This window comes from Vulpes lagopus, chromosome 9, assembly GCF_018345385.1.
Source record: "Vulpes lagopus strain Blue_001 chromosome 9, ASM1834538v1, whole genome shotgun sequence".
Lineage (NCBI taxonomy): Eukaryota > Metazoa > Chordata > Mammalia > Carnivora > Canidae > Vulpes > Vulpes lagopus.
The window spans coordinates 68512528-68537725 of NC_054832.1; the positions used below are offsets into that span (position 1 = coordinate 68512528).

Below are 25198 nucleotides of genomic sequence, written 5' to 3' on the forward strand. Positions count from 1 at the left end.
ATACCACAGATCATTTCACTTCGTTTTTCTTGTCATTTTTTTTTTCTTTTCTTGACTTTACCTTTCAGATTTGGTTTTTGCATGGTAATAATACATATTCTGTCATTTGTTCCCATGTCTATTTATTTCTGTTGTTGGTTGTTACACTTGGATGGAACTCCAGTAGAACTCTTTGATCCTTAAGAGGAATCATATCGAAATGCTAAGCAGTGTTTATTGAATGGAAGTTATTAGGCTAGGTGTGTGAGACAGCGTAGAAAATGGGGCAGGAAGGTGGGGATGGGAGCAGAAGTGGAGGTTGATTCTCAATTTCAAGGAACTTTTAACTTGCAAATATTCATTACTTTATCATTGCCTTTAAATAACTGAGAAGTGCTGTTGTCAGATGAATGCAATATGTCTGGGATGAATTTGCCCCTCACTCTCCCATCGCCACCCCACAGAGACATTTGGCATTTTTGGTTCTCATGACTGTGGGAGAGTGCATGCTTCTGGCAGCTAGTGGGTAGAAGCCAGAGATGCTGCCAAACATACGTAGAGCACAGGATAACCCCCAAAAACAAATTATCAGGCCCTAAATGTCACTAAAGCCAAGGCTGAGAAACCTTGCAGTATGAAATATTACCTAATTTAATATTGATTAATCACCTAGTAATGAGCATAAAAAGGCACAAATAATTTTCCTAAGGAAAACTTCCTTATGATAATGCAGTAACTTGAAATCAAGCTAGCATTTTCTATCCTATAATTTTAATTATTTGCTAATGCCTGATTTAAAATTTCAAATACTTGAGTGGAATTTTAATATCTACAGTAAATTTCCTAGTAAAAATTTCATTTTAAAGACATAACTTAGTATGTAATATATTGGCAATTAATGCCTATTTTAACAAGAGGAGAACATTAGCATGAGTAATAAACTTCCTTTGGATTTGAAAAGCATTGTGTAATTGCCCCTGCACATTTCTCTCTTGATTTCTTTATTTAGACGAGCACTATGTTTAGGTCTTAGCTCCTATACACATATTTTATGAAGTAATGCTGGAGGCCCTGAAGGGTGTTCTGCAGCATTGACTTAAAATATTCCATGGATAACCCACTTACATTGCAGATGACATTAAAAATATAAACAAAATTCATTCCCAATCTGCCCTTCCATAAAATGGAACTTTCTTCCATAAAATGGAACTTTAACAAATGGAAGGGGTTGAGAAAATCACTTGGAGATGCTCTGGCGCCATGCCAGGTAGCCTCCAGGGGGCATTGAGATGCCCAAGACCTGGGTGCCACCCATAGGTCGAGACCAGTCTCTGAAGGGGCAGGGAGGATAGCAGGCAGTCACTGATCAAGAAGTCACCATTAGCATACATCTGACTGATTGCTTGACTAAACAAGCCTCACGTAGGCCTGGACCAGGAATAATTCTCTGCATGTAGCCAGAGATTGATTCTCAGGCATCTGAATCCATATTTTTCTGTTTCAGGACATGGGAAGAAGGCAAGGTGCTCATCTTTGATGATTCTTTCGAGCATGAGGTGTGGCAGGACGCTACGTCTTTCCGGCTGATATTCATCGTGGATGTGTGGCACCCAGAGCTGACACCCCAGCAGAGACACAGCCTTCCTGCCATTTAGCATATTGTGTAGGCTTGGGACACACGAGAGAGGCTGCCTTTCTGGCTCTATCTCCTCGGGTATAGGACTAGAGGTTCCAAGTTTGAGAAGCCTTAATTTCCTTGATGTGCAGCCCCCAAATTCTAAGGTTCTTCCTAGGGTTAGAAGACACTAAATGGGATATTTGCCTTGCTGCAGTTCATGTAGAAAGCACCCTGCTGTACTTCCCCCCACGACAGCACCCATCTGGTGCCGTATTTCAGGTGAATACATGATCGCTTCTGTCTTGTCAGCCAAAGATACTTTTCCCCCTTAAAAGAGGCCTGAATCAGTGTACAGTGAGAATACATGTAGAAACTGTGAATGGATCATTTTAGTTTGTAATTTTTCTATGCAGTTATATATTTCTAGGGTAGCTGGGTGATTTTGTCATCACTCACCACTACTTTTTTGTTGAGTTTAATAATAAGCTCTGTAAATGCTTTACTTCTTGCTGCTTAATGGTAACTTCCCTCGTCAACTCAGACTTCCCTCTTCTAATTATCTTTAGTAAAAGACACCCATAAAAAAGCAATTTTATTTTCCTAATACGAAGGAGAAAGATGTAATTATGCTGATGTCTAGGAACTGTACTGCTTCCTACCCACTGAGTCTATTTGCTTTTTTAGCTTCACTGAAAGCCTTGTCTTCATTTCTGTGCTCTCCATGCAAATGGTAGAGACTCTGTCTTCCCAAGAGGAGCTTTGCATCCTGCAACAGGACATGGAATCATTTTATATTGAGTCATAGCAGTGCCACATGTACACTTTTTAGTGCTAAGAATTAGAACTTGAAAGAAATTTCTCAAAGTAAACATTTCCTCTCAGGATCAGGTAAATAGGTAGCTGCTAGGACATCTGGCTCTTCGGCCTCTTTGCCATCTGAGACAAGGCTGGAATCCAGAGTCTCTTGGCCTATTGTAGATCCCTGTGAGCGAAGAGGTCCTTATGTGTGTTCCCATCGCAATTTTGTAAAAATATGAAGGATGGCAAAGTGGAAGACCAAGCAAGAATGCCAGGATCTTAGTCCTGGGTTCAGCTTGTGTAGATTGCCTTCTTCTTTGAAAGAGTTTGGAAGACTCTTCCATTCCCTTGGCTGGAGAAACTTTATGCCATTTAAGCATAGCTTTGAAGTAGCTACTGTTATCCATAGTTTAGCTTCAGTGTTAGCCACAGCATAGAAATAACAGTTGAGAAATTTTCATGCCTACTTATTCCAAAGATGATCAAATTATTGAGAAGAGTATTAATGCATTAAATATTGCATGTTTCCAATCAAAACTAGACATGTTAGCTATATGAATGTAATGATATTCATGCACCTGAATTTTAAGCCAATATGAACAAAAATGCTGAAGAAATGACACAGAGGTTATCAGATTTCATTCCCAGGGAGAAATAAATACTTGTGCTTCCTTTCCATCTAAGGGCAAAGGAGGATGATTTATTTGTCTCTTTTGAAAAGAGTTCTTTACCATTGAAATGTATCCTTTCTGCTTGACAATAGCTTCCAGTTAGTAGGGTTTGCAAAATATTTGTCCTGTTCCCTTCTGTTTTGCCACAACAATACCACTAAAATAGATGAAGAAGAATGTGAGGAAAGTCTCAAAATTAATTGCCAAGGTCCAGAAGAAAAAGCAAGCTCTTGAAAAATAAAAAGGTGTCATGTCCTTCAGTATTTATTGAACAGAAGAAATGACTGACAAAGGACAATACAATCCAATGCTCGTGTGATAACATTCATGTCACTTATTGAATTTGGTTCTTGTATGTATATTGCATACACATAAAGAAATTTAAAGTAGAAGTTGTCAATGTTAAACCATCATCTTACATTCATTTAATGAAATCATGGAATAGAATAAAAACTAGCTCTTGACTTAATAATTATAATATGGTATTTAAAATCAGGTCACTACAGTAGGATTCTAAATATTGCCAATTGAAAAGCCAGGAATATTATAACTGTTGCAAAAACGTTGGCAATAATCGATTCCAATAGCATTTTAAATACTTGGATCCCACAACTATTTTATAAACCCAAGTAATAAAATGGATTTTCTAATTCACTTTAATTCTTTATCTTTCTTCCCTATGTCATGGAATATAAGAAAAGTGTTTCAGTCACTGCATTGGTAGAATTATTTCAGTGTTACTATTTTGTTATTTGAAATGTCTACACAAAATGAATTGGTTTTATTTATACCATGATACAATTGGTTGAGAAATATTTTTAATTCTATTTCAATTTTATTTCAAGGGTAGAATACAAAAATTCTCTTATTCTCCTCTGCCAGTAGAAAAAAAATTAAAACAATAGATTCATTGAGAAAGAGATGTCATAAATGGTTAAGATTAGTAATAATGCTTATTGAGGGTGATTATGGCCACTTGATCACCTCTTTTCTTTTAATTTTTTAGCTAACTCTCCCAAATCCTTAGAACATAAAATCATATTTTTCTGCCCATCATCAACCAAAATATTTTTTATTTGACACTGAGCACCAACTGGTCATACTAATAAATGCCCATGTCATGCAGATAACTGGGAGGATGAGGTACCTAAAAACATACAACTGATTGGGGGAAACATGGCACAAGTAAGGATATCATATCCTATGATATCTGTTTATTTTAATTTAATTTCCTTTGGATGGATAGTTGGGGGCTCCATTTCTAAGGAGAATAGACAAAGAAATAAAATGATCTTTGGCATTTTATCCCGCATTCCTAATCTCTTATTGTCAGTACTTGTGTATTTAGCCATCTTTAAGGGTCTTCCTCCATGATTGGTCCCTACCCTCTCAGCAACAGCCAGCTCCCTTCTCCACACCTTTAACTGGTTGCAGGAGAGTGAGGGGCTAACTGCTTTTCTTTCGTGTAGTGACCCAAGTGAGGCCATTTGAATGGATCCATTAATCACTGACATGTGTTTCAATGAGACCCCGCCCCCCCTCCCCCCTCCCCCGCCCTGCAGACTCATGTTGCCTGTGGGAAGTCACGTTATTAAGATGAAATAATCATATTCCAAGTTGTGTGTGTCTTCTTTTAAAGTCAGATCATGGTAATCAGCTGGTGGCCTGACAAAAGATGTGACGTCACAATCATTCTTGCAGGATAATCAAAATAAGCAAACCCCGCAAATAGCCAGACCTACAAGAACATGCCCTTAGGCTGAACAATTCGATGCTGGTGATGAGGTCAAAAAAAATAATTCAATAAGAATGGAAATTACTGGAGATACTACTGTCTTGGGGCCTTGCCCTACATCAAGCTTGACAATTGTGTCTGCACAGTTTAACTCTGATGTATCTACTTGGAAATGCACTTAATCTTAAATCACAAAACCTGGAGAGGGTGTCTGCGGTACCTCAGAAAAATCCTTGTACTAATGCAGCGTATGCATCAAATTTAGTTTTTCTTTTTTCAATTATTTTACTACCATAAATATGAGGGAGGGGGGATCATGTTTACATAACTGCCTTGCTTCACCTCCAGTCCCCCAGTGGAAAAAAAGCATCTCTCAAGTCTTTGTTCAACTTTGGCTGCTCAGACCAATGGCTGGTGACAGTCAATACTAGGTGGCAGGAGTGGAGGGCCTTGTGTCAAGCGGAACGCACGTGTCTGTGTGGGTCAGTTGCGCATGTGCTTCCTGGGTGGCTGATACCACTGAAGGCTGGCGATCTGCGAGAGCATGGGGTGACTCGGGGTTCAGTCCAGAGCCAGGAGTGGCTGAGTATTCTCATTCTCTCCCTTCTCCTCATGTTTCAGGGTGCCAGCTTCCACCACAGACTGGGACCTAAAAATAGGAGAAGGAGAAAGATACAATTACAGACAATTCATGTGGCAACAATTTTGTAATCTTGGAGAACATTCAGATTTATGTTCCCCTTATTAATCAAAACACTCAAAATAACTACAAACTTTCCATCTTTTTGTATCTCTCTTTTTGCTTTTCTGCCTTCTATATCACATATTTAGGGGGAGAGGCATCTTAGAAGCTTCTTTGCTGAGATCTCTTCGGCTGGTAAAAGCAACACGTGTTCTAGCCACAACTCTGCCCCAGTGTCTCAACAATTCTATGGATCTTGAGATGTATCAAATAGAGTAAATCCTGTTGGAATTTTTTTTTAATGTTTCAAAATACTTTTTTAGAGCCTATGGTTTCTCAATGTCATAGTAAACTATCATGCATGATGTTAAGACCATGAGGTTTGGAATCAGATCGCTAAATGTAGACTCTGCCCTTTACTGGCTGAGGAGCCTTGGGGGAGTTCTTAAAAGTCTCTAGACCTTTACTCTCTCACCTGTAAAATCGAACCATTACTTACCTCCCACAGTTAATTGATAAGGACTAAAAGTAATAATATTCATAAAGCATTTTATGTGTAATTTTACTTAAAATTTATGGAGTATTCTATTATCACCATTATTGCAATGATAATAGTGCGATCTTTAGTTTCTGATATGTCCTCTTGTATTGGATAATAACAGTTTCTTTTTTGGTTTTACAATGTGGATTGAAACTGAAATTTTCCAGCTCATAGAGAGAAAGTTGTAAGAGATATACATGTGATAAATACTCAATAAATGTTCGCATACTAAAAAAAAAAAAAAAAAGTATTGCAAGCATTAAGAAAATGGTTGAATTTGATTGTTCAAATAAGCAGAATTTACATATAATGTGCAGTAAAATGTTAACTCAGAACCCTGAGTTTCGGGGGCATCTGGGGGGCTCAATGGTTGAGCATCTGCCCTTGGCTCAGGTTGTGATCCAGGTTCGAGGATTTGAGACCTGCATCAGGCTTGATCCAGGATCCAGGGTCCAGGGGTCGAGACTTGCATTAGGCTCCCTGTAGGGAGCCTGCTTGTCCCCCTGCCTATGTCTCTGCCTCTCATGGATAAATAAATGAAAATCTTAAAAAATAAAAAAATAGGGGATCCCTGGGTGGCTCAGAGGTTTAGCGCCTGCCTTTGGCCCAGGGCGTGATCCTGGAGACCCTGGATCGAGTCCCATGTCGGGCTCCCTGCATGGGGCCTGCTTCTTCTGCCTGTGTCTCTGTTTCTCTCTCTCTCTCTCTCTCTCTCTCTCTCCCCCTCTGTGTCTCCCATGAATAAATAAATAAAATCTTTTTTAAAAATAAATAAAAAATAAAAAAATAAAAAGAAGAAGAAGAAGAAGACTGAGTTGCCCAAACCCTCCTCATTCCAAGTGTCCCCTGACTGGCTCCTCTGAGCCCCTTGAGTATACCACCTGATAAAAGTGTCTCTGTATGCCTGAGACTTTGGGCTATATAGGTTATGCCAACAATGTGATTTATTGCAAACGCCTTTTTTTGTATGTCAAGGTCACACTATATCAGGGCAGGGCAGGTGGGGGCCAGTGGGGAAGGAGGAGCTGAAGACTGCATGACTGTGTGACTGGCTCCTCTCCACCAACAGAAATCCTGGACACCAAAGCATGGGTGAGTTTCCCTGATTGGCCACACCTGGTGTGTGTTGCCATACACTGCTGAGAGAATGCAGCTCTGTCAGGACAACTGGCAGCATGCGACTGGTCCAGTGTGCCTGGGCTCCACCCAATACACTTTTCTCCTTTGCTGATTTTAATCTGTATTATTTTCCATAACAAGCCATTACTGAGTATAACAGCTTTTCTGAGACCTGTGAGTCCTTCCGGCAAATTACTAAACCTGGGGGTGGCTGAAAGGACTCCCAAAACAATACATAATAACACATACTTGTTTTGTATGCACCTGGTATTGATATAAGTTCTTTACATGTATTACCTTACTTCATTTCCACAACCCTAAGGAGTGGTGCTATTATGATCTCCATTTTACAGAAGGGGAAAAATCTAAAGAGAAAAAAGTAGCATAGGAAAGGCAACACAAATAGAGGGCAGATTTATGGCCATCACACCACTTTGGCCGTACCTGAGGCTGCAGAATTGTTTAGCTGAAATACCTAATGTTCCTTCCACCTCACAGCAAAAATAACTTTCTGCATGAGATTCTCATCTCCATTCAGGATATGTATGTACCATAGAATACTTAAAGAAATCAAGAAGCAAATTAGTACGGTTGTCTCAAAAGATTCAATTTCTACTATAAAGATCAATCCAGGGGCGCCTGGATGGCTCAGTCGGTTAAGCGTCTGCCTTTAGCTAAGGTCATGATCCCAGAATCCTGGGATCAAATGAATAAATAAAATCTTAAAAAAAAAAAAAATCAATCCAAACAGTCCAACTTTAGTATCAAGCTTAACCTTTGAAAGTGAAATGTAGGGGGGCCTGGATGGCTCAGTTGGTTAAGCATCCAACTCCTGATTTCGGCACAGATCATGATCTTGGGGTCATGAAACTGAACCTCACTCTGTGCTCAGCCCAGAGTCTGCTTAAGAATATCTCTCCCCGGGATCCCTGGGTGGCGCAGCGGTTTGGCGCCTGCCTTTGGCCCAGGGCGCGATCCTGGATACCCGGGATCGAATCCCACATCAGGCTCCCGGTGCATGGAGCCTGCTTCTCCCTCTGCCTATGTCTCTGCCTCTCTCTCTATCTCTCTCTCTGTGACTATCATAAATAAATAAAAATTTAAAAAAAATTAATTAGCATCATAAGAAATGTAACCATAAAATACTGTACAGAATATTGTAAGTTTAAAAAAAAAAAAGATTATCTCTCCCCCCTTGCTCCTCCCTCCCCTCCTGTGCTTTCTCTCTCTAATAAATAAATACATCTTTAAAAGTAAATAAAGTGAAACAGATTCATTTGCTCCTGGGACAGGGCAGAGGAAGCCCCCAGCTCCTAGTCTAGCTCAACTATTTTACACTTTTCCTATGCATTTCCTTCTGCTTTAGTTAAGGGCTTGGTGTGTGCGTGTAGAGAGGGGTGAGGTAGAGCAATAGATTTACACAAGGAACAGAAAAGCTGAAAACCCAGAAGCCATCAAAATAAGCATGAAGGAAACCAGAGGGGCACACCTACCTGCCTGCAGTGGCCACGTCCCTCTGGCACCCCCTACAGCTGCCTGCCTAACTGCTTTGTCCTCAGGCCCTGGTGAGAGTGGAAGGTATCTATGGCTGTTCCACTTTGGGGACTTTGAAACTGCACTTCTCTTCCTTCAAGCCAGCTGGCTCTATTTTACAGCATGGCAAGGGAATCACAGTCACAGAGTTACAAGCCACCTTAGTGACCTATTGAGATTGAACTTGTAGGAAAAAATTCAGTAAGGGCCACGCAGCCTCTTCTTGAAACTTACTCCTCCATGTCCCTAGAGGGGCAACTCTACTGGAAGGTTCTTGCTTACACTGAACTCAAACCTGTCTTTTTGCAACTTCTATATATGATTTCTGGTTCTGTCTGCTGCAGCTACCAGTGTCCACGTAATCCAGCTGGTCCACGTAACCACTCTTTTAAGTGTTGATCTAGTGCCCTTGTCACCAGCCAGAACCCAAGACCTGACCTTTGCTGCCCACCTGCTTGTACTCACCAGCTTTTGCCTCCCATTTTTCCTCAAGCTCCTCTTTCCAGCTTGCCTATAACTCAGGCAAATGAAACCTGAAACCACCTTTCAGGTGATGGCGACTGCCCTGACAAGACCTCCAGCCCACCCAGACCTCCCAGACCAGCTGGAGCTAAACCCCCTTCTTGTGTCTTAACAGAAGGACCGCAGAGTGACCTCTAGAACTACTGACATTTACTTCATTATAATACTAAAATCTCTGCCCGAGGAGGAGCACAAGCTTCATTTAAGGAACATGCAAAATACGTATAGGCATGTTCCCTTAAGGCCATATGCAACCTTATGTGCACCGCTACATATGGTGACAAGGATCCCCGTTTTAAATATTCATCCCCACCCTCACTAAAAGGAACCTATCCACCCTTGCTTGGGAAGTCACGACTTTGGAAGTTACTCCCTGTGATCTCCTTATTTGTTGCAGCAAAGTTTCCTTTGTGGGACAACTCACCTGTGTGGCTTCTGTGACTCACCGAGGAGCCAATTCACATTGGTTCCCTTACATCCTCAGCCCTCTCCCTGCCACCACCCAGGCAAACCAAGATTCCTCTTGTGCCAAGATTTCTAAAATCGCCACTGGGGCACTTTCCTGCATCTCCTCATCAACCAGTTGCTCACAAGGTGTCACCTCAAAATAGAGTGAAGAATTGCTTCCTTTACTCCCCCTCTTTCCATGCTTCTGTTGAAGCAGAAATGATGTGCCTAGAATTGCTATTAGCCTTTCTGGCACTCACACACATAGCTGAGGAAAATTTAGCTATATTTGCATATGCTGCTGGTAAACCATTTCACTTCCATCTCGAAGGTGCGTGGTTGACTCTTCAATTTCTTCTTTTTTAAATTTGGCTGATGCCTCCACCCTCTCTCTGCTTTCTTGAATCTTGAAAACTGTTAGCCATCCAAATTGTTGTCTGTGATTTTAATGAGTGTTGGATTTGTTTCCAAACTTTCCCTGCCCCGATTTGGGGAGCCACTATGGGGGAAAAAATTAAAAAATTGTCAAATATTGAATTTTCAAACAAAAGTCATTTATACTCACTTATAGTAAGAACTGTTTGAGAATGTCTCCTGACATATGCCAGGGACTGTGAGCAAACGTTCAGGAACCTTACTTCTCTTGTGGAAATACTGCTTCAGTTACCTTCAGTTGCCTAACATCAGACACACAGATGTGGGATTACTGTGATAAGCACCCAGAGGAGAGGGGTTTGGAGGGGAGGCGTTAGCTCTAGCAGGACAGGAAGGGAAGAGAAAGCTATTTGCTCACACAGCGACATCATTCACAGTCCCTGTTCAGGTGACCCTTCCTTCCTTCCCCTTGGGGTCAAATTTAGATCGATGTGATTTCTTTCAATACCTGTACTGACAGCAGGCACACAGAATGCAGGCTCTTATCTCAGCCAATACACTGTGTGTCTTGGGTGAGCGACGGGTAACAATTGAACAGTTCGGAGGAGCCGAGCATGAGGGACCAAATGAAACATTTTCTTTCTTATCTGTATTTCCCCTGATGGAGAAGATGACCGGAGCCTTTTCACCTGCAGCATGACATAATTCCATTTCCCTGGTCGCACAATGGCCATTTGATGTAAGGAACACAGTACGTTGTGAAAGAGTTGAAATTCAGAAAACAGAAAGCAAATGTTGCTTTAAAAAAAAAAAAACTGGTATAAATAAAAGAAGCCAAGAGAAACACCCTTCTTAAATGGCTCCCTCCGGATATTTAGCAGTCAAAGTACTCTTGGATTAGACTGATCAAGGGCTCACTGATAAAAATGTCTCCACCACTTGTAAACAGAGGGCTCTGAGATGGTGCACTTAGTGCATTAACCACAGAGAAGCCATTCGCCTTGCAACTTCCTCGTCCAAGTCACTCTTGGTGGTAATCTGTCCATTCAGTGGCTTTGCCTTCTCCCAAGAAGCTTAACGCTTCCACTGAAATAAACATTTTAGGCTTCATATCTGGGGTCCTCTCTGCAACACTGAAAGCCAGCCTGACCCCAAGGGCAGACAGGGGAGTGATCTGAGCTATTTCAGCCCTGGTTATCTCAGTGGTGTAGCAGACTATCCCAACAAGGCCTTCCTTCTAGCCTTGATAGCCACAGTTCGTTTTCCTGCCATTACGTCCATTCTCTCCCTCCCTCTCCTTTCCTCTTCCTTTCTATTCTCCTCCACATCTCCAACGTTTGGAACTTTCCCCGCTCCATATCATCAAAGATCTCTAGCCATGGTTGAAATTTACTGATTCCGAAGGCAATTACATCCCAGAAAGAACAAGATGAAGATGGGAAACATTCACCATGAGTTAGTCCATTCTGCAAAGACTCATAATTGGACTGAGACTTCTGCCCTCGATCAAAGGTTTATCTCTAGAACTTTGTTTAGCTACTTTATCTCAACAGCCGCCACCACATAGTCTTCTTACTAATGAACTGCCACTGCCTAGCTTCCGCTCTGCGGACCCCACATAAGGGCACAGGAACTCCGCCCTTCAGCTGTAGGCATTCATCAAGAGTCACAGGGGTTACAGATGTAAAGAGCCCTAGAAGCAATTAAGTCAAACCGTCATTTAACTGGGGTCCTAACCATTTGTTGTGCAGGGACCAACTTCACCACTTCACCAGGAAGGACTCCATAGTCATGGTTTTATTTCTTAAAGTCAAGGATAGGCTTGGTTTTATGGAATAGCACAGAACTACCTAATATCCTAGTGAACCTATATAAGGACTTCTAAACAGAAAGACTATTTTTAAAAAATGTATCTCTGAAGAACTCTTTTTTTAATTTTAAAGATGTTATGTATTTATTCATGAGAGAGAGAGAGGCAGAGACATAGGCAGAGGGACAAGCTCCTACAGAGAGCCTGATTCAGGACTCGATCCCAGGACCCTGGGATCACACCCTTAGCCAAAAGCAGACGGTCAACCACTGTGCCACCCAGGCATCCCAAAAGAATTCTTCTAGGTAAATTCTATTAAGCCTAATTTTCTCCCTGCTATTTCAAGTATCAAGGAAATTTCCCTTGGGGAGCTCCAGCCTGGGCGTGAAAGGTGGCTCCACCACTAGCTTTGTGATGTTGGGCACATTTCCACCTCCTCATGTATAAATGGAGATATGATATCATGTGAGGTGGGAGTAAAGAGGATTAGATGAGTTGAGACATGTAAAGTGTTCAGCTAAATGTGTTCATCTATTTTTAGCTTTTATTATTCTACCCCTTTTGCAGATAAGAAAATTAAGGTCTGGGAATATTGAGTTCTTTTATAAATTGAGCCACAAAAGCATGAATTCAATTCAACGTTCCCATAGTGTCCCTGTGAAATTTATGAGAGAATTGTGTGTACTCATGAATCATATAACCTAATAGTCAATGATAACTAGCATTTCAAAGTCGATAAAGACTAGCATTTTAAAATTTCAAAATAAGCAATGAAACTATTCCTCATGACTGTTCACCTTATGATCTTACCCTATAGTTTTAGAAGTAACACAGAAACTTCCATCTGATTAGCAATTATTTATGTAGCTTTAGGTGCAACATACTTACAGTTGTTTTCAACTGTGTAACGCGAAGCTTCTTTCTATGATAATGCCTTCAGTAATGTCCTTGATAAGAAGTTTAACGAATATTTGTAAGACATGTGTTCCGTTCAGCTAACAAACTTTCCATAATCAAAATCATTCTTGCACCAACATGATCATGCTCTCTGGGAACAATTAATATTTACTGAACCAAATAAGTCATGAATCATAAATCAATAAATCATGTTTTTTTTAATAAATAAGCCTAAATATTTCTCACATAAAGCAGCAAAGCTTTACCTCATCCAAGTGAAGAAATAACAAATAAACCTTCCTCGATGTCGACAAAACAATTCGCCACATTTACTGAACTGGAAATATATAGAAACTAACCCAAGAAAAAATATTCTATTACTTTCGAAGTGAACTATTTTTAGAGAGAGATAAACATTCAGCTTAGCCCTTGCATATATGCACCATAACTCAAATTTAAATGTATAATGTATTTCTATTTAACTGTGATGGGCTTGGGCACTGCTGACTTATAACTAGTGAAAAAAGCGCCAAGAAAAGCCACATGTACCTTCAGAAAGGATGCAAGCAATTGCTTTTGTGAAATTAGACTTGCGAGTAAATAGAACTAGAGCAACATGGTCCAACACACAGCCCTGACCACACGTGGCTACTGAGGACTTAAGATTGGGCCAGTCTGAGTTGAGGTGGGCAGTAAAGGTAAATGTATACACTGGGTCTTTTTTTTTTTTTAAAGATTTATTTATTTATTTATGATAGACATAGAGAGAGAGAGAGAGAGAGAGAGAGGCAGAGACACAGGCAGAGGGAGAGGCAGGCTCCATGCCGGGAGCCCGACGCGGGACTTGATCCAGGGGACTCCAGGATTGCACCCTGGGCCAAAGGCAGGCGCTAAACCACTGAGCCACCCAGGGATCCCTACACTGGGTCTTGAAGAGAGTATAAAAGAAGATTGTAAAGTGTCTCATTAATGCCTTTTAAAATTACACATTGAAATCATAATTTTTTAATACATTGGGTTACATAAAATATCATTAATCTCACCTATTTATTTTTGCAGTGGCTTCAAGACAACTCAAAGAGCTTTACATATGTGACTCACATCATATTTTTGCTGGGCAGTATTGGTCTAGAGCCTCATTTATTCCCTCATGCTTATGGCTGCATACGCAGTAACATACAAATCCTCATTTAAAAATGCAGAGCCATCTTTAAAGGGCCTCGGCAACATTAGTATCTGTCATTGCCAATACCCACTGTTCCAAGCTCATTCCATGTATTAAGTCATTTAACCTTCCCGTTGACACGTGTGAAGTCCCATGAGACATGAGAGCTGTTTTCAGGGTATCAGTGTTGCTTGAATCCTAACTAGAGTGAAACTTTGTTAGTTTAGACTCCATTACTTTGCTGTCATTTAAGATGAAGGTTAACATATACCTTGATTTTGTCTCTAAATGAATAAATAATATTTTTAAAAGCTTTAGAAAGAAATTTTAACTACCTAAAGAAAAAGAAATAAATTCTTTCTGCACATACAGCAAAATTAATATTAACTTTATGTAATGACTGCAGATGTTTTTTGCTGTTTATTATAAGAGCCCGAGGAGAAGTGAGCTGATGGAAGAGCAGTAGGCTAGGGATTAGGTGCTTTTTCTCATCAGTGTGTCACTCACTTGCAGTGGGCTCTGTGGAGTACCTCACGGAGCTTCTCTGGCCCCTCATTCTTTACCTGTAAAATGATAATCTTGGATGAAGTGATATATTTAGCCCCAAGATTCTATGAGCTACACCAGACTGGAGTCCACCATTTGTTCTTAAAAATCATTAAATCTTGAAAATCAGTTTTCATATTTCCCTAGTTTAGACTTGAAGCTAATTAGCTCAAATAGTCTAAGTACCACCCTACCTTTGTTTTCACCTCCTTCCAGAAAAGCATAAAAATACTAAAAATGACAAGAGTTGGCAGGACTTGGAATGCCTTTCCTGCAGTTAGTATGTGTCGAGCATATTTAGATATTAGGAGTCAAAATGATTTACCTTCTGTAAGTTTCTTTTTTTTTCCTTCTATAAGTTTCTGAATGTTGAATTCAAAGTTGCAGGCACTACTTAATAACTATTGCCCTGTGTCATTGTTAACATGTTTTTAGTTTATTTAAAATATGTTAATGCTACACATGATCTGTGCTCAGATAGTAGATTCCTGCTGCAGAGGGTAGCTGCCACCAAATCTGTAGCCACTAAGGGTGTTCCCCTACGCACGGAAGTCCCCCTCGGCACTCAGTAAATCTTGTTTGCCACATCTGAAATCTGTCAAAATGCTTTGAAAGAGATTTCAACACACATTTTATTTGAATACTTTTAGAATTATCACCTACAGGAGAGTCTCCCATCTCCACAGCTGGTTATAATTATTGTCACCACCACCACCACCATCATCATCAATAACAACCATAAACCATTTATTGAACACTTACTGCATGCCAGATTCTGCACTAAGTGGTATTTAGCCTGCATCAGCCTTGTTTAAACTTCAAGATAATCTTCCAAGGTGGGTATTGTTAATTCCATTTTGTACACCGAGAAACTGTGCCTCGGAGAAGTTAATTAATGTTCCTAGTTAGTTGTGGAACTAGAATCTGAACCCAAATATAGGTCTACAATCTACATTCTTAAACACTATCCTACACTGTATAAAAAATATTAAAAACTGGGATGCCTGGGTGTCTTAGCAGTTAAGTATTTGCTTTGGCTCAGGGAGTGATCCTGGAGTCCAGGATCGAGTCCCACATCGGGCTCCCTGCTTGGAGCCTGCCTCTCCCTCTGCCTATGTCTCTGCCTCTCTCTCTCTCTCTCTCTGTGTGTGTCTCATGAATAAATAAATAAAAATCTTTAAAGGAAATAAATAAATAAATAATTTTTAAAAATACCAAAAACTTAGTAAGAAACCAAAGGACATTATATATATATCAGAAACTGGTAATATTCAAAGTTCTCAGAGAAGAATCTCTCCTATTACTATTGATGGATCTGAAAGTTAACACTATAATCATCTATGATTTATAAAAACCTTGATTTTAGGCAAGTGAATGAAAATAGGAAAGTAGCAGAACTTCATTTGGGAAAAAAATATTGTAAGGATTATAGCTAATATGATTTTAGCTTTATCTATTGTAACCATTACCTAATAATATTTCAAAATTCTTTCTTCTAAATGTACAGCATTCATGCAAATAGCTGGGGAGGCCTAAACAGAAGCACAGCTGGGTCAATAGAGAAAGTCAAGTAGGGGGGGAAAGGGAGGAGCTTGGGTGTGGCTGAGGAAAGAGCTCAGCCGCCAGAAGATGAGCCAGTCCAGGTCCCTGGACACAGGAGGAAGGGACAAGAGAAAGAGCCCGGGGAGGCCGTGGTAGAAAGTGGCAGCTGCATTCTACAAAGGTGTTCATCACTCTTTAGGAAGCTCTGCATTCCTATCACTAGTAACTCCCAATTTCTCAGCTGTAAAATGAGGAGAGGACATTACCATCCACAGGGCTCTGAGAGATGAAAGATATAATGAAGTGCTTGGAGGGCTTTTGAGGAGAAATGGCTTAAACTGGAGTTGTTTACCATCTTACTCATACTTCCCTGACTCTCGTCTTCTGAGCATGAACAACTCACACTCTGCTTGGCTGATGGCAGGGATAGCCCTTGTCTGCCCCCCGAAGAAAGCCAAAGATGACAGACTTAGAAAACAGAGATGCAGCAGATTATTTATGTGACAGAGGAATTTTAACTTTACTGAGCAATTTACTAAAGAATCCCTATTAAGCAGAGTCACCTTAGGACACCTGAAACAGGAGAATATTCAAGGTCATAACTAGTGTTGTGTCCGAATCCTTCATGGGACCCAGTGTCAGGGTGAGGTCTATAGACGTCTTAGGATCCAATCAATATCTGAACCAGTTGGCTCTCCTACAATCATTCCATATTCTTCTGTGTGTGTGTGTGTAGGTTTACCAAGTTCTGAGGAATGGAACGCACTGCTGTAGGTACTTCGATGTGAATTCAGGTGTTCTGAGATGGTCACAGGAGCATTAAAATAATACATTTTTTGCATGCCAATTATTTCTGGAGAGGTTTTTTTCTATTCCAATCGTAACTTAAAATAGCATCACTGCAAATGGCTGCAGGTGCTTGCACCACCTGCTTTGAATGCAGTCATCTTTCATCAGAATTAGATCGGTACAAAGAGCTGCCAGTCAGTTTCAGAGCATCCCTAATTGTTCCTAATTATTCTCCTCCCTCTGAAATTGGTGGTGCACACCCTCAGAGGAGCCCCTTTGGTAGAACTAGCATATAATGTCCGGAAGCAGGTAGAAAAATACCAAAAGCTGTCAAGAACTAAGACAACGAGGATGACTCATTCTGTTCTGAGTTTGAAGAGGAGGGCTAGAGTTCTCGATAAAAACTACCTTTCATAAGTCTATTTTTTGACGGAAATGACAGTATGTTAATGGGTCTTTTTTGATATTACTCTAGGAGCCTGCATATCAAGTTTCTTCCTGAATGTCTACATCTTCCCCCACTTAAAATGGGGATTGAGGCCAGTGTGACCGAGGAACTTGCTTTTCTTTTTTTTTTTTTTTTAAGATTTTATTTATTTATTTGAGAGAGAGAGAGAGAGATCGCAGAAGGAGAGAAAGAGGGAGAAGCAGACTTGCTGCTGAGCAGGGAGGCAGACACAGGACTCCGTTCTAGGACCCTAAGCTCATGACCTGAGCCGAAGGAAAATGCTTAACTGACTGAGCCACCCAGGTGCCCCTGGGCTAAGTCATTTAACCTCTATGTACTTTAGCCACATTATCTATAACATGGGAATAATCATCCCTTGTTATCTATTTTAAATCTATTTTTTAAAGATAACTACTTAAAAAAACACATCTATACATTTTAAAATTCTCAACACCCGAAAGGCTCAGTTTTCAAGAAGGCTCAGGACAAGTCCAGGAGCATGTGTATCCAATACTCTGGTATGTGGGAAAATAGTATAGTCTGGGGCCCTGCCTCTTTTAAGTACCTTTAGTGTGGTGGTGGTACCCGGATGGGCAGCATGGGCACCACCTGGGAGCTGGTCACAAATGCAGATTTGCAGGCTCAGCCCAGACCTATGGAATCAGAAGCTGTATTTTAAAAGAGCTTGGTGCTTTGCATGCATGTTAAAATTTGCAAAACATTGGTCCAAAGCTAACACTGCAGAAACCTGCTTTCATTTTACAGCAGAGCTGTAAAGATTCATCAGGTATGGCTCATTCAAACCAAATTCCTGATTCTGTTCTCTAGTTCACTCAATATCTTAAAGAGTTAAATAAGTTTGTGAAATGTCTTACTTATTACTAGAGAATCACACTCAGTTTAGGAGTATCTGTCTTCGTATCTGAAAAATTATTTGGGTGGGAGGCAGGAAAACATTTCAGAAATTCAGGCTTGGGGAACTGAGGCCATCCTGATTTAACTTCACATTTTGTCAGTGTCTATGTCATACAATAAATTCTTTCACAAGGTTTGAACATGTGCTATATGCTGACTGAGGAAGGGAAAAAAATCTCTGGTTTTAAGGTACTCACATGAAAGAGAGGGAAAGTTAATATAAAAACACCTGTCTGTCACTTCTGCAGCTGTTCATACATTCGAGAGGACATGCCCCAACTCAGGGGTCGACTTCCCAAGCTGGGCATTGGTCTAAGCGCTGCGACACAGGACTGACCCAGTCAGATGACCCTTGATAGCAGAGGTGGTGGGGGCTGACCAGGCAATGAAACATAAGCAAATGGGAAGTTTGGGAAAAGACAAGTGCTGGGAAGCAAATGAATCAAGTGGTGTGATGAAGAGGGACCAGGCGAAGGGACATGCTGCTTCCTAAGGATGGAGCTCCAGTGCCTTTGTGTATCCGTAGTGGGGACCAGCTATCCCACCTCGTCTACCTTCCACGAGGAGTGAGAAGAATGCAGTGTTTTCTTCCTGTGACCAATCCACAGAAACCTTCCCAATCCCTCCATATTCAACACTGCAATTCACTATTCGACAATTCACTATTCGAGGGTGCTTTATGTCTCTAATTTGAGCTACCAAGCAGATTACTATGATTTAACTTGGATTATTGCTTTACTTTGGTTCAAAGGAAAGTACAGGCTGATTTTCAAAATAATACAAAAGTCAGACTTTACAATAATGCATGCAGATCTATAGCCTGAATTATGACTTTCATCAAACACTGAAAACTAACCAAGGGTATAAACACCTGAGGTAAGTGAATTCTTCTGAAAATATTTCTATGAATATTACCCCCCAACTGTTCATTCATTCATTCTTCTTTTTTTCATAAATTTATTTTTGGTTGGTGTTCAATTTGCCAACATATAGAATAACACCCAGTGCTCATCCCGTCAAGTGCCTCCCTCAGTGCCTGTCACCCAGTCACCCCCAAGCCCCGCCCACCTCCCTTTCCACCACCCCTAGTTTGTTTCCCAGAGTTGGGAGTCTCTCATGTTCTGTCTCCCTTTCTGATATTTCCCACTCATTTTCTCTCCTTTCCACTTTATTCCCTTTCACTATTTTTTATATTCCCCAAATGAATGAGACCATATAACGTTTGTCCTTCTCCAATTGACATACTTCACTCAGCATAATACCCTCCACTTCCATCCACGTCGAAGCAAATGGTGGGTATTTGTCGTTTCTAATGGCTGAGGAATATTCCATCGTATACATAGACCACATCTTCTTTATCATTCATTCTTCCTTCAAGAAGTATGCCCTGGCCCTTTATTTTTGGCCTGCTTCTGAGCAAGGCCCTGAGAAACAAAACTGCAAACATGCAATCTGCCACACTGAGTACCCCCTTTGCAAAGCTAAATCCCTACCTCTGGTCTTGTTCCTGCTTCCACTGGCATCATCCAAGTTATCAGTCCACCATTTATCCTCTTCCTTATATGCCAAATGACAGGATGGTGGACTCCTGAGCATTTGGGTCAGTAACTCTATGCCTTTGTCTGCTTGCGGCCGTCCCAGGCCAACACCCATACCTCCTTATGCACGAGGCTTCTCCCAGCTTCATTTCTCTTCCTACAAACTGAGATTACATGGTCGAGCCCTTAGTCTTCCTCTTGGCCACATGCTGAACTATCTAATAAAATCCAGCAAAACCCAGCCTTGGATGGGCTCGATAATGTGGCTCTTCCATGTCAGCCTGGTAGCTAATGAGAAATGTGGCCCACACTACCCAAGAGTATAATGGTCACTGTATACCCATTATCACCACTCCCACCTTCACCTCTAAAAACTGCTTTATACCTTCTATGTTTCTCCCAAAGCAAGTTCAAGCCTTTCCCAATTTGCACACACTTTAGTTCATGCACTTCTGTGCCTCATTACCCAAACCACCTCCTGTACACCACTTTGATCTCTCTGGTAGGCCTTGCCTACCTCCTGGGGAAAATAGTAGCCAACAGACCCATGTGAGCTGAGCTCCCCTAGCTTCAGGCCACCAAATCCAGTTGTCTGGTTACTGCCAAGGGATCCTCTTCAACAGTGAGAGGCAGAAACCTTCAGTCAGGTTCTGGGTCCTAAACCATCTCACCTGCTTGGTGTTACTAATTATGTTCCTATGTCTTCAAGTTCTCCCTCTTTACTGGCTCTGTGCCATGAAATATCCTCCCCTCTCCATTTTCAATAAAGAGGAAGAAGATGAAGAAGAGGATGAAGAGAAGAGGAAGACAATAATGAAGAAGAAAAGAAAAATAGAACAAAAGCTGTAGTAAAAACACACACATACTTCCCCAGACACACATATCTCCTCCATCTCCACGCCCAAACTTTACACAATAATTGTTTCTTTTTTCTTTTTTAATATTTATTTCTTTATTTGAGAGAGAGAGGAGGGGAGACAGAGGGAGAGGGAGAGAAAGTCTTAAGCAGACTGCGCCAAGTGCAGAGCCCCACAGGGGGCCAATCTCATGACACTGCAATCACTACAAGGGCCAAAACCCAAGAGTCAGAGGCTTAACTGACTGCACCACCCAGACACCCCCAAATAATTGTTTCTATTCTCTATCTCCAATCCTCAACTCCCATGTGCTTCTGAGGCAATCTCATCTCCGCTATATAACTTCACTATAGGCTACCAATGTGGCCTTTGAGTCATGAGGCCCAATGGACACCTTTCAATCTTCATCTTACTCAGCATCTAGCAGCAGTCAATTGAGTTGACCACTCCACCCTTCCTGAAGCTTCACTCTATCCCCTTGGCTTCAGGGACATCATACATCTGGTTTACCTCCTACCATTTTGAATGCTCAGTCACTCTGGAATTTTCTTCCATTCCCATGACATGCATTCCTTTCTTTATGCTTTTGAGCCCCTAATTTATATTCATTCTAGAATCTCCTTTTCTGAGCTTTTGAACCTTCTATGTAATGGCCTATGTGACTACTCCAACTGGATATCACATAGGTCCTCACACCAACCATGTCCAAACCTGAACTCATAACCTCTCCCAGTCAGCACCTCCTCCAGAGTTCCCCATCTTGCCAAATGGGACTGCTTTCCATCCAGGTACATGTGCCAGGGACCTCTAGTCATTCCTGAAACCTCTTTTATTTATTTTCCATAACCACTAGATAATTTTTATAAGATTTTACTTATTTATTCATGAGAGACAGAGAGAGAGGCAGAGACATAGGCAGAGGAAGAAGCAGGCTCCCTGTGGGGAGCCTGATGCAGGACTCCATCCCAGGACTCTGGGATCACGACCTGAGCCAAAGGCAGATGCTCAACTGCTGAGCCACCCAGATGTCCCCAAAACCACTAAATCATTAGGTCTTATTATACCCACCAAATGTTTTTGAGTCTGTCTTCTTCTCTCTGCCTCTGTCCCACCACTATAGTCAAGCTTTCATCATCTCTTGCCCTCACTGTCTCAGGAGCCCCAGATGGCCTCCTCATGCTTACTTTCTCCCATGTCAGCTGAATATTCTCACTACATACAGAATGAGATTTTTAATAAACCCAATATATTCACATCACTTTCCTGCTTCAAATCTTTCTGCTGTCTCTTGACTGCTTATAAGTCCCCTATCCTTATCAAGACGTACGTGGCCCTGCACAGCAGGCCCCTGTATACCTCCCCAGCCATTCTTCCCCTTACATTCTGCTCTCTAACCTCTCTGATGTTTTTAAGTTTGCTTCTTTTTTAAATTCTGTATTTCATTGGTTCTGGGAAGTCATCAATGATAGAACATGTCCTGATCTCAGGAATTTCTAATGTAAAAAAAAAAGCATCTTATAACTGTTAGAACACAGTAGTTCCTGCAAGTGGCCCTGCCCCTTCCAGATGCAGGGTTTCTGCTCCCATATCACTCCTTCTTTTGCCTGGGAAACTCTTTTTCTCATCCTTCAAGCCTCAGCTTATGTGGGATCTCCTCCCAGAAGCCCTTTCTCACCACCAGTATGGTCCCACCACAGGTTGGGGTCCCCACTATGCACCCTCATGGTACACTGAAGTTTTTCAGAGAACTTGTCATGGTGATAATGAAACAGCCCTTTGTATCGTAATGTGTTTAAAGCCTTTCTCTCTTAAAAGATTATAGACTCAGAGCAGGAGATAATCAGGCTATCATCAGCAGCTAAAACTTATCTTTGCTCCATGTAATCCTCGCAGCACCATAATAAGGCTCATCTATGATTCCCCTCCCTTCCTTAGAGTTAGGAAAACAAGGCCATAGAGAGATGGCTGCTCAGGTCACATGACTACTAATTTGAACCACTAGGATCTGATTTCAAATTCCAGTTTCTTAACTACTTTTTCCTGTACTATATCTTGATCCCTACTAGGCACTTGGTAAATATTTGTTGAATGAATAAATGAATAAAGTCTTTAAAAAGTTAAATATTGTAAATGTTATTAATGGAATTCTAGAAACTAGGAGAAAAAAATAAGACTAATGAGCCCGTTTTTAATAAACTCAGAAACAATTTTAAATTCTAATCAAACATTGATCACAAAGACCATGTCGCTGTCTTATTCTATTATGGATGGTTGGCAACAACTTCTTCATCACTCTAGAAAGTACCCTATTCCTAAAAGCAATTACTGTTACACCTTTCTTTCCTCCCTTCCTTCTTCCCTCCCCATCTGGGTTTTTTGCCTTCCTTCTTTCCTTTTTCCCTTCTTTTTTTCTCCTGCAGTTTCTCCCTTTCCCCTTCCTTGCTTTTTCACAAAATATGTGCTGAGCATCTATTACATACTTGGGAATATGTGACGCACAGGATACATATTGGCGAAAAAAAGCACAATCCCTGCCCTCGGTGAGTATATAATATATAGAAGGGAAATTTCATACACGAGTAAAACCAACAAATATGTGATGGTGGAACTGTGATTCCTGTTGAGAAGGAAACAGTTCAGCGATAGAGAATAGCAGATGGGAAGGACAGGAGCCCACTGGAATGGAGAGGGTGAAGAGCTGCCTTCAGGGGAATAACTCCTGCTGAATGAGGAGTTGGCCACGTATCGTACTGTTCTTCTGTGGTGCTCTGCAGACTGCTTCCCTTGCTGCCATTCAACCCTAACAGCGACCCCTGAGGTTATAGCCACTTTATACTTGAGGAAGCCAAGACTCAGTGAGGTTAAGTGACTTACCCAAGGTCACATAACTAGAAAAATCAGAGGAAGAAAATGATCAGAACCTACGTCTACTCTGATAAGGGAAGATTGAGGAAAAAAGACAAATAGAGAGGCAAAGAGATGTGTCACCACGGAAGTCACAAAGTCACAAAGCTGAAGCAAGCAGACCATAATTAGAATGCAGTGCCATGTACATGCCCTCCTGATGCCAATCTTGAGGAGCAGCGGAGCAACGTGAAGCAGGGCTCCCTGGGGCCGGTCACCATAGTAGCAGGAACACAACAGCCACTACTGAAGTGGGACCATGAAGGAGTTTCCAATGAGATGCTGGAAGCTCAAAAATACTCTTCTGTGGCCTCAACATAAAACTCAAACACTACAGTTTGGATACCTTAAGCCCAAATGATATGTACAGCAAGGTTTCCCTTAGGTTCCTAAATAGGCACTTGTAGTGTACAAGCAGCACATCGGTTTTAAGAACGACACCGCAAAGAGATTTTCATCCCATGTTATGCCAAATATTTGTTTTCATCCATATGATTATCAAAGCTTATAAGCAAGATTCATTGCTGGCTAGATGTTGGCCACAGACAGCATCAGCTTTATTGGAATCAGGCGAGATGTTTGTTTACCAATAGCAATATGTTCACAAGAAAGAAATGTTCTTTGTTTTTCTTGCCCAGACTACATCTCCCTTTCCAGCTAGTCGCATCTGATCATGGTGCTTCGGTAAACAGGAATCATTTCAAGGACACACACAGTGAGCAATCAAACAGTTTGCTCTGGAAACTACACGGTCAGTTTAACCACATCTGTTTGTTTCCCTTGAAATCGGACCTGCTCTGTTGCTTTGCCAGGAGCTTCGAACTCTTCATCTCCTAATTTTTCATGTCATTCTTTAAAAAAAGAAGAGAAAACATGGCCCCGAACACAACGTTTTATCCAGCCCTATTCATTTTCTTATTGATCAAATTCCTTGTATAGATTTTCTTTCACTCCGATGTTACATGGCTATATGGGATGTGCTTGCAAGGAGATGCCCCCCTTCAGTTCTGCCACAGAAAAGAAAGCTGTAGAAAAGTGGGAGATCCATCTTAGCCAGACACACAAGTAGTGATGAGACGATACAGCTATTTTTCTTTGTTCTTTAAGAAATGTTAACAAATTCTTGCCGGCATCCATGAAACACACCAGTATCCAATAAGCGACATAAAATGCTGGGCATTTATGGCTTACTGAGAGGTCTTTGCTTCTGGAAGTAGTGACATCTCAGACATCTCAGCTGCCTAAGTAGGAGTGAGTGACACCTTGAAACTAAGAAGTTCAATCTTGTGTGAAGTAGAAGTCACGAGACATCTCAGAGGGCAGTAGAGACTGTGGGTCATTCATTAAGAAATGATGCATTATGTGATTTTATTGAACGTAACATCCATATGGAACATCTGTTCCCAGGCCACACAGTAAAACGGACCGTTTTTGCCCTAACTGCTTGGAACACAAGGGTCCTTCTGTTCCACACTGCCACCCCTCATTCTTTTCCTATGGGTTGTATTTCATGATGATGCATTACTTCTGCCGGAAACGAGTAGTTATCCAGCAAATGCATACATTCATCCCATAAAAAGAGGACCGCATGCTGGAAGATTGCCAAGGTCATGGCCAATTCTATTGACAGCTGAAAACAGTTAAACTGACTTTTACCACCCAGACAGGAGCCAAAATTTTCTTCAGTTCAGAAATCTGAACCCAACTCAGGCATTCCCCTAGCTTATTCCCTTCCCCCAAATCAGACGGCTTATAATGTCTCTATGA

At 41.2% G+C, this 25198-nt stretch overlaps 2 protein-coding genes across 3 annotated transcripts in view; one reads left to right on the plus strand and one right to left on the minus strand.

Annotated features, from left to right (window-relative positions):
- ASPH (aspartate beta-hydroxylase) overlaps nt 1-3610 on the plus strand; it is a 211438-nt gene extending 207828 nt beyond the window's left edge. For both annotated transcript variants that reach the window (XM_041769500.1, XM_041769501.1), the window contains exon 25: nt 1484-3610. In XM_041769500.1, coding sequence (XP_041625434.1) covers nt 1484-1634 — 151 coding nt within the window. In that variant the 3' untranslated portion in view covers nt 1635-3610. The remainder of the gene's footprint in view (nt 1-1483) is intronic.
- Nucleotides 3315-25198, minus strand: part of CLVS1 (clavesin 1) — a 175072-nt gene continuing 153188 nt past the window's right edge. The window contains exon 6 of the mRNA XM_041769505.1: nt 3315-5450. Coding sequence (XP_041625439.1) covers nt 5363-5450 — 88 coding nt within the window. The 3' untranslated portion in view covers nt 3315-5362. The remainder of the gene's footprint in view (nt 5451-25198) is intronic.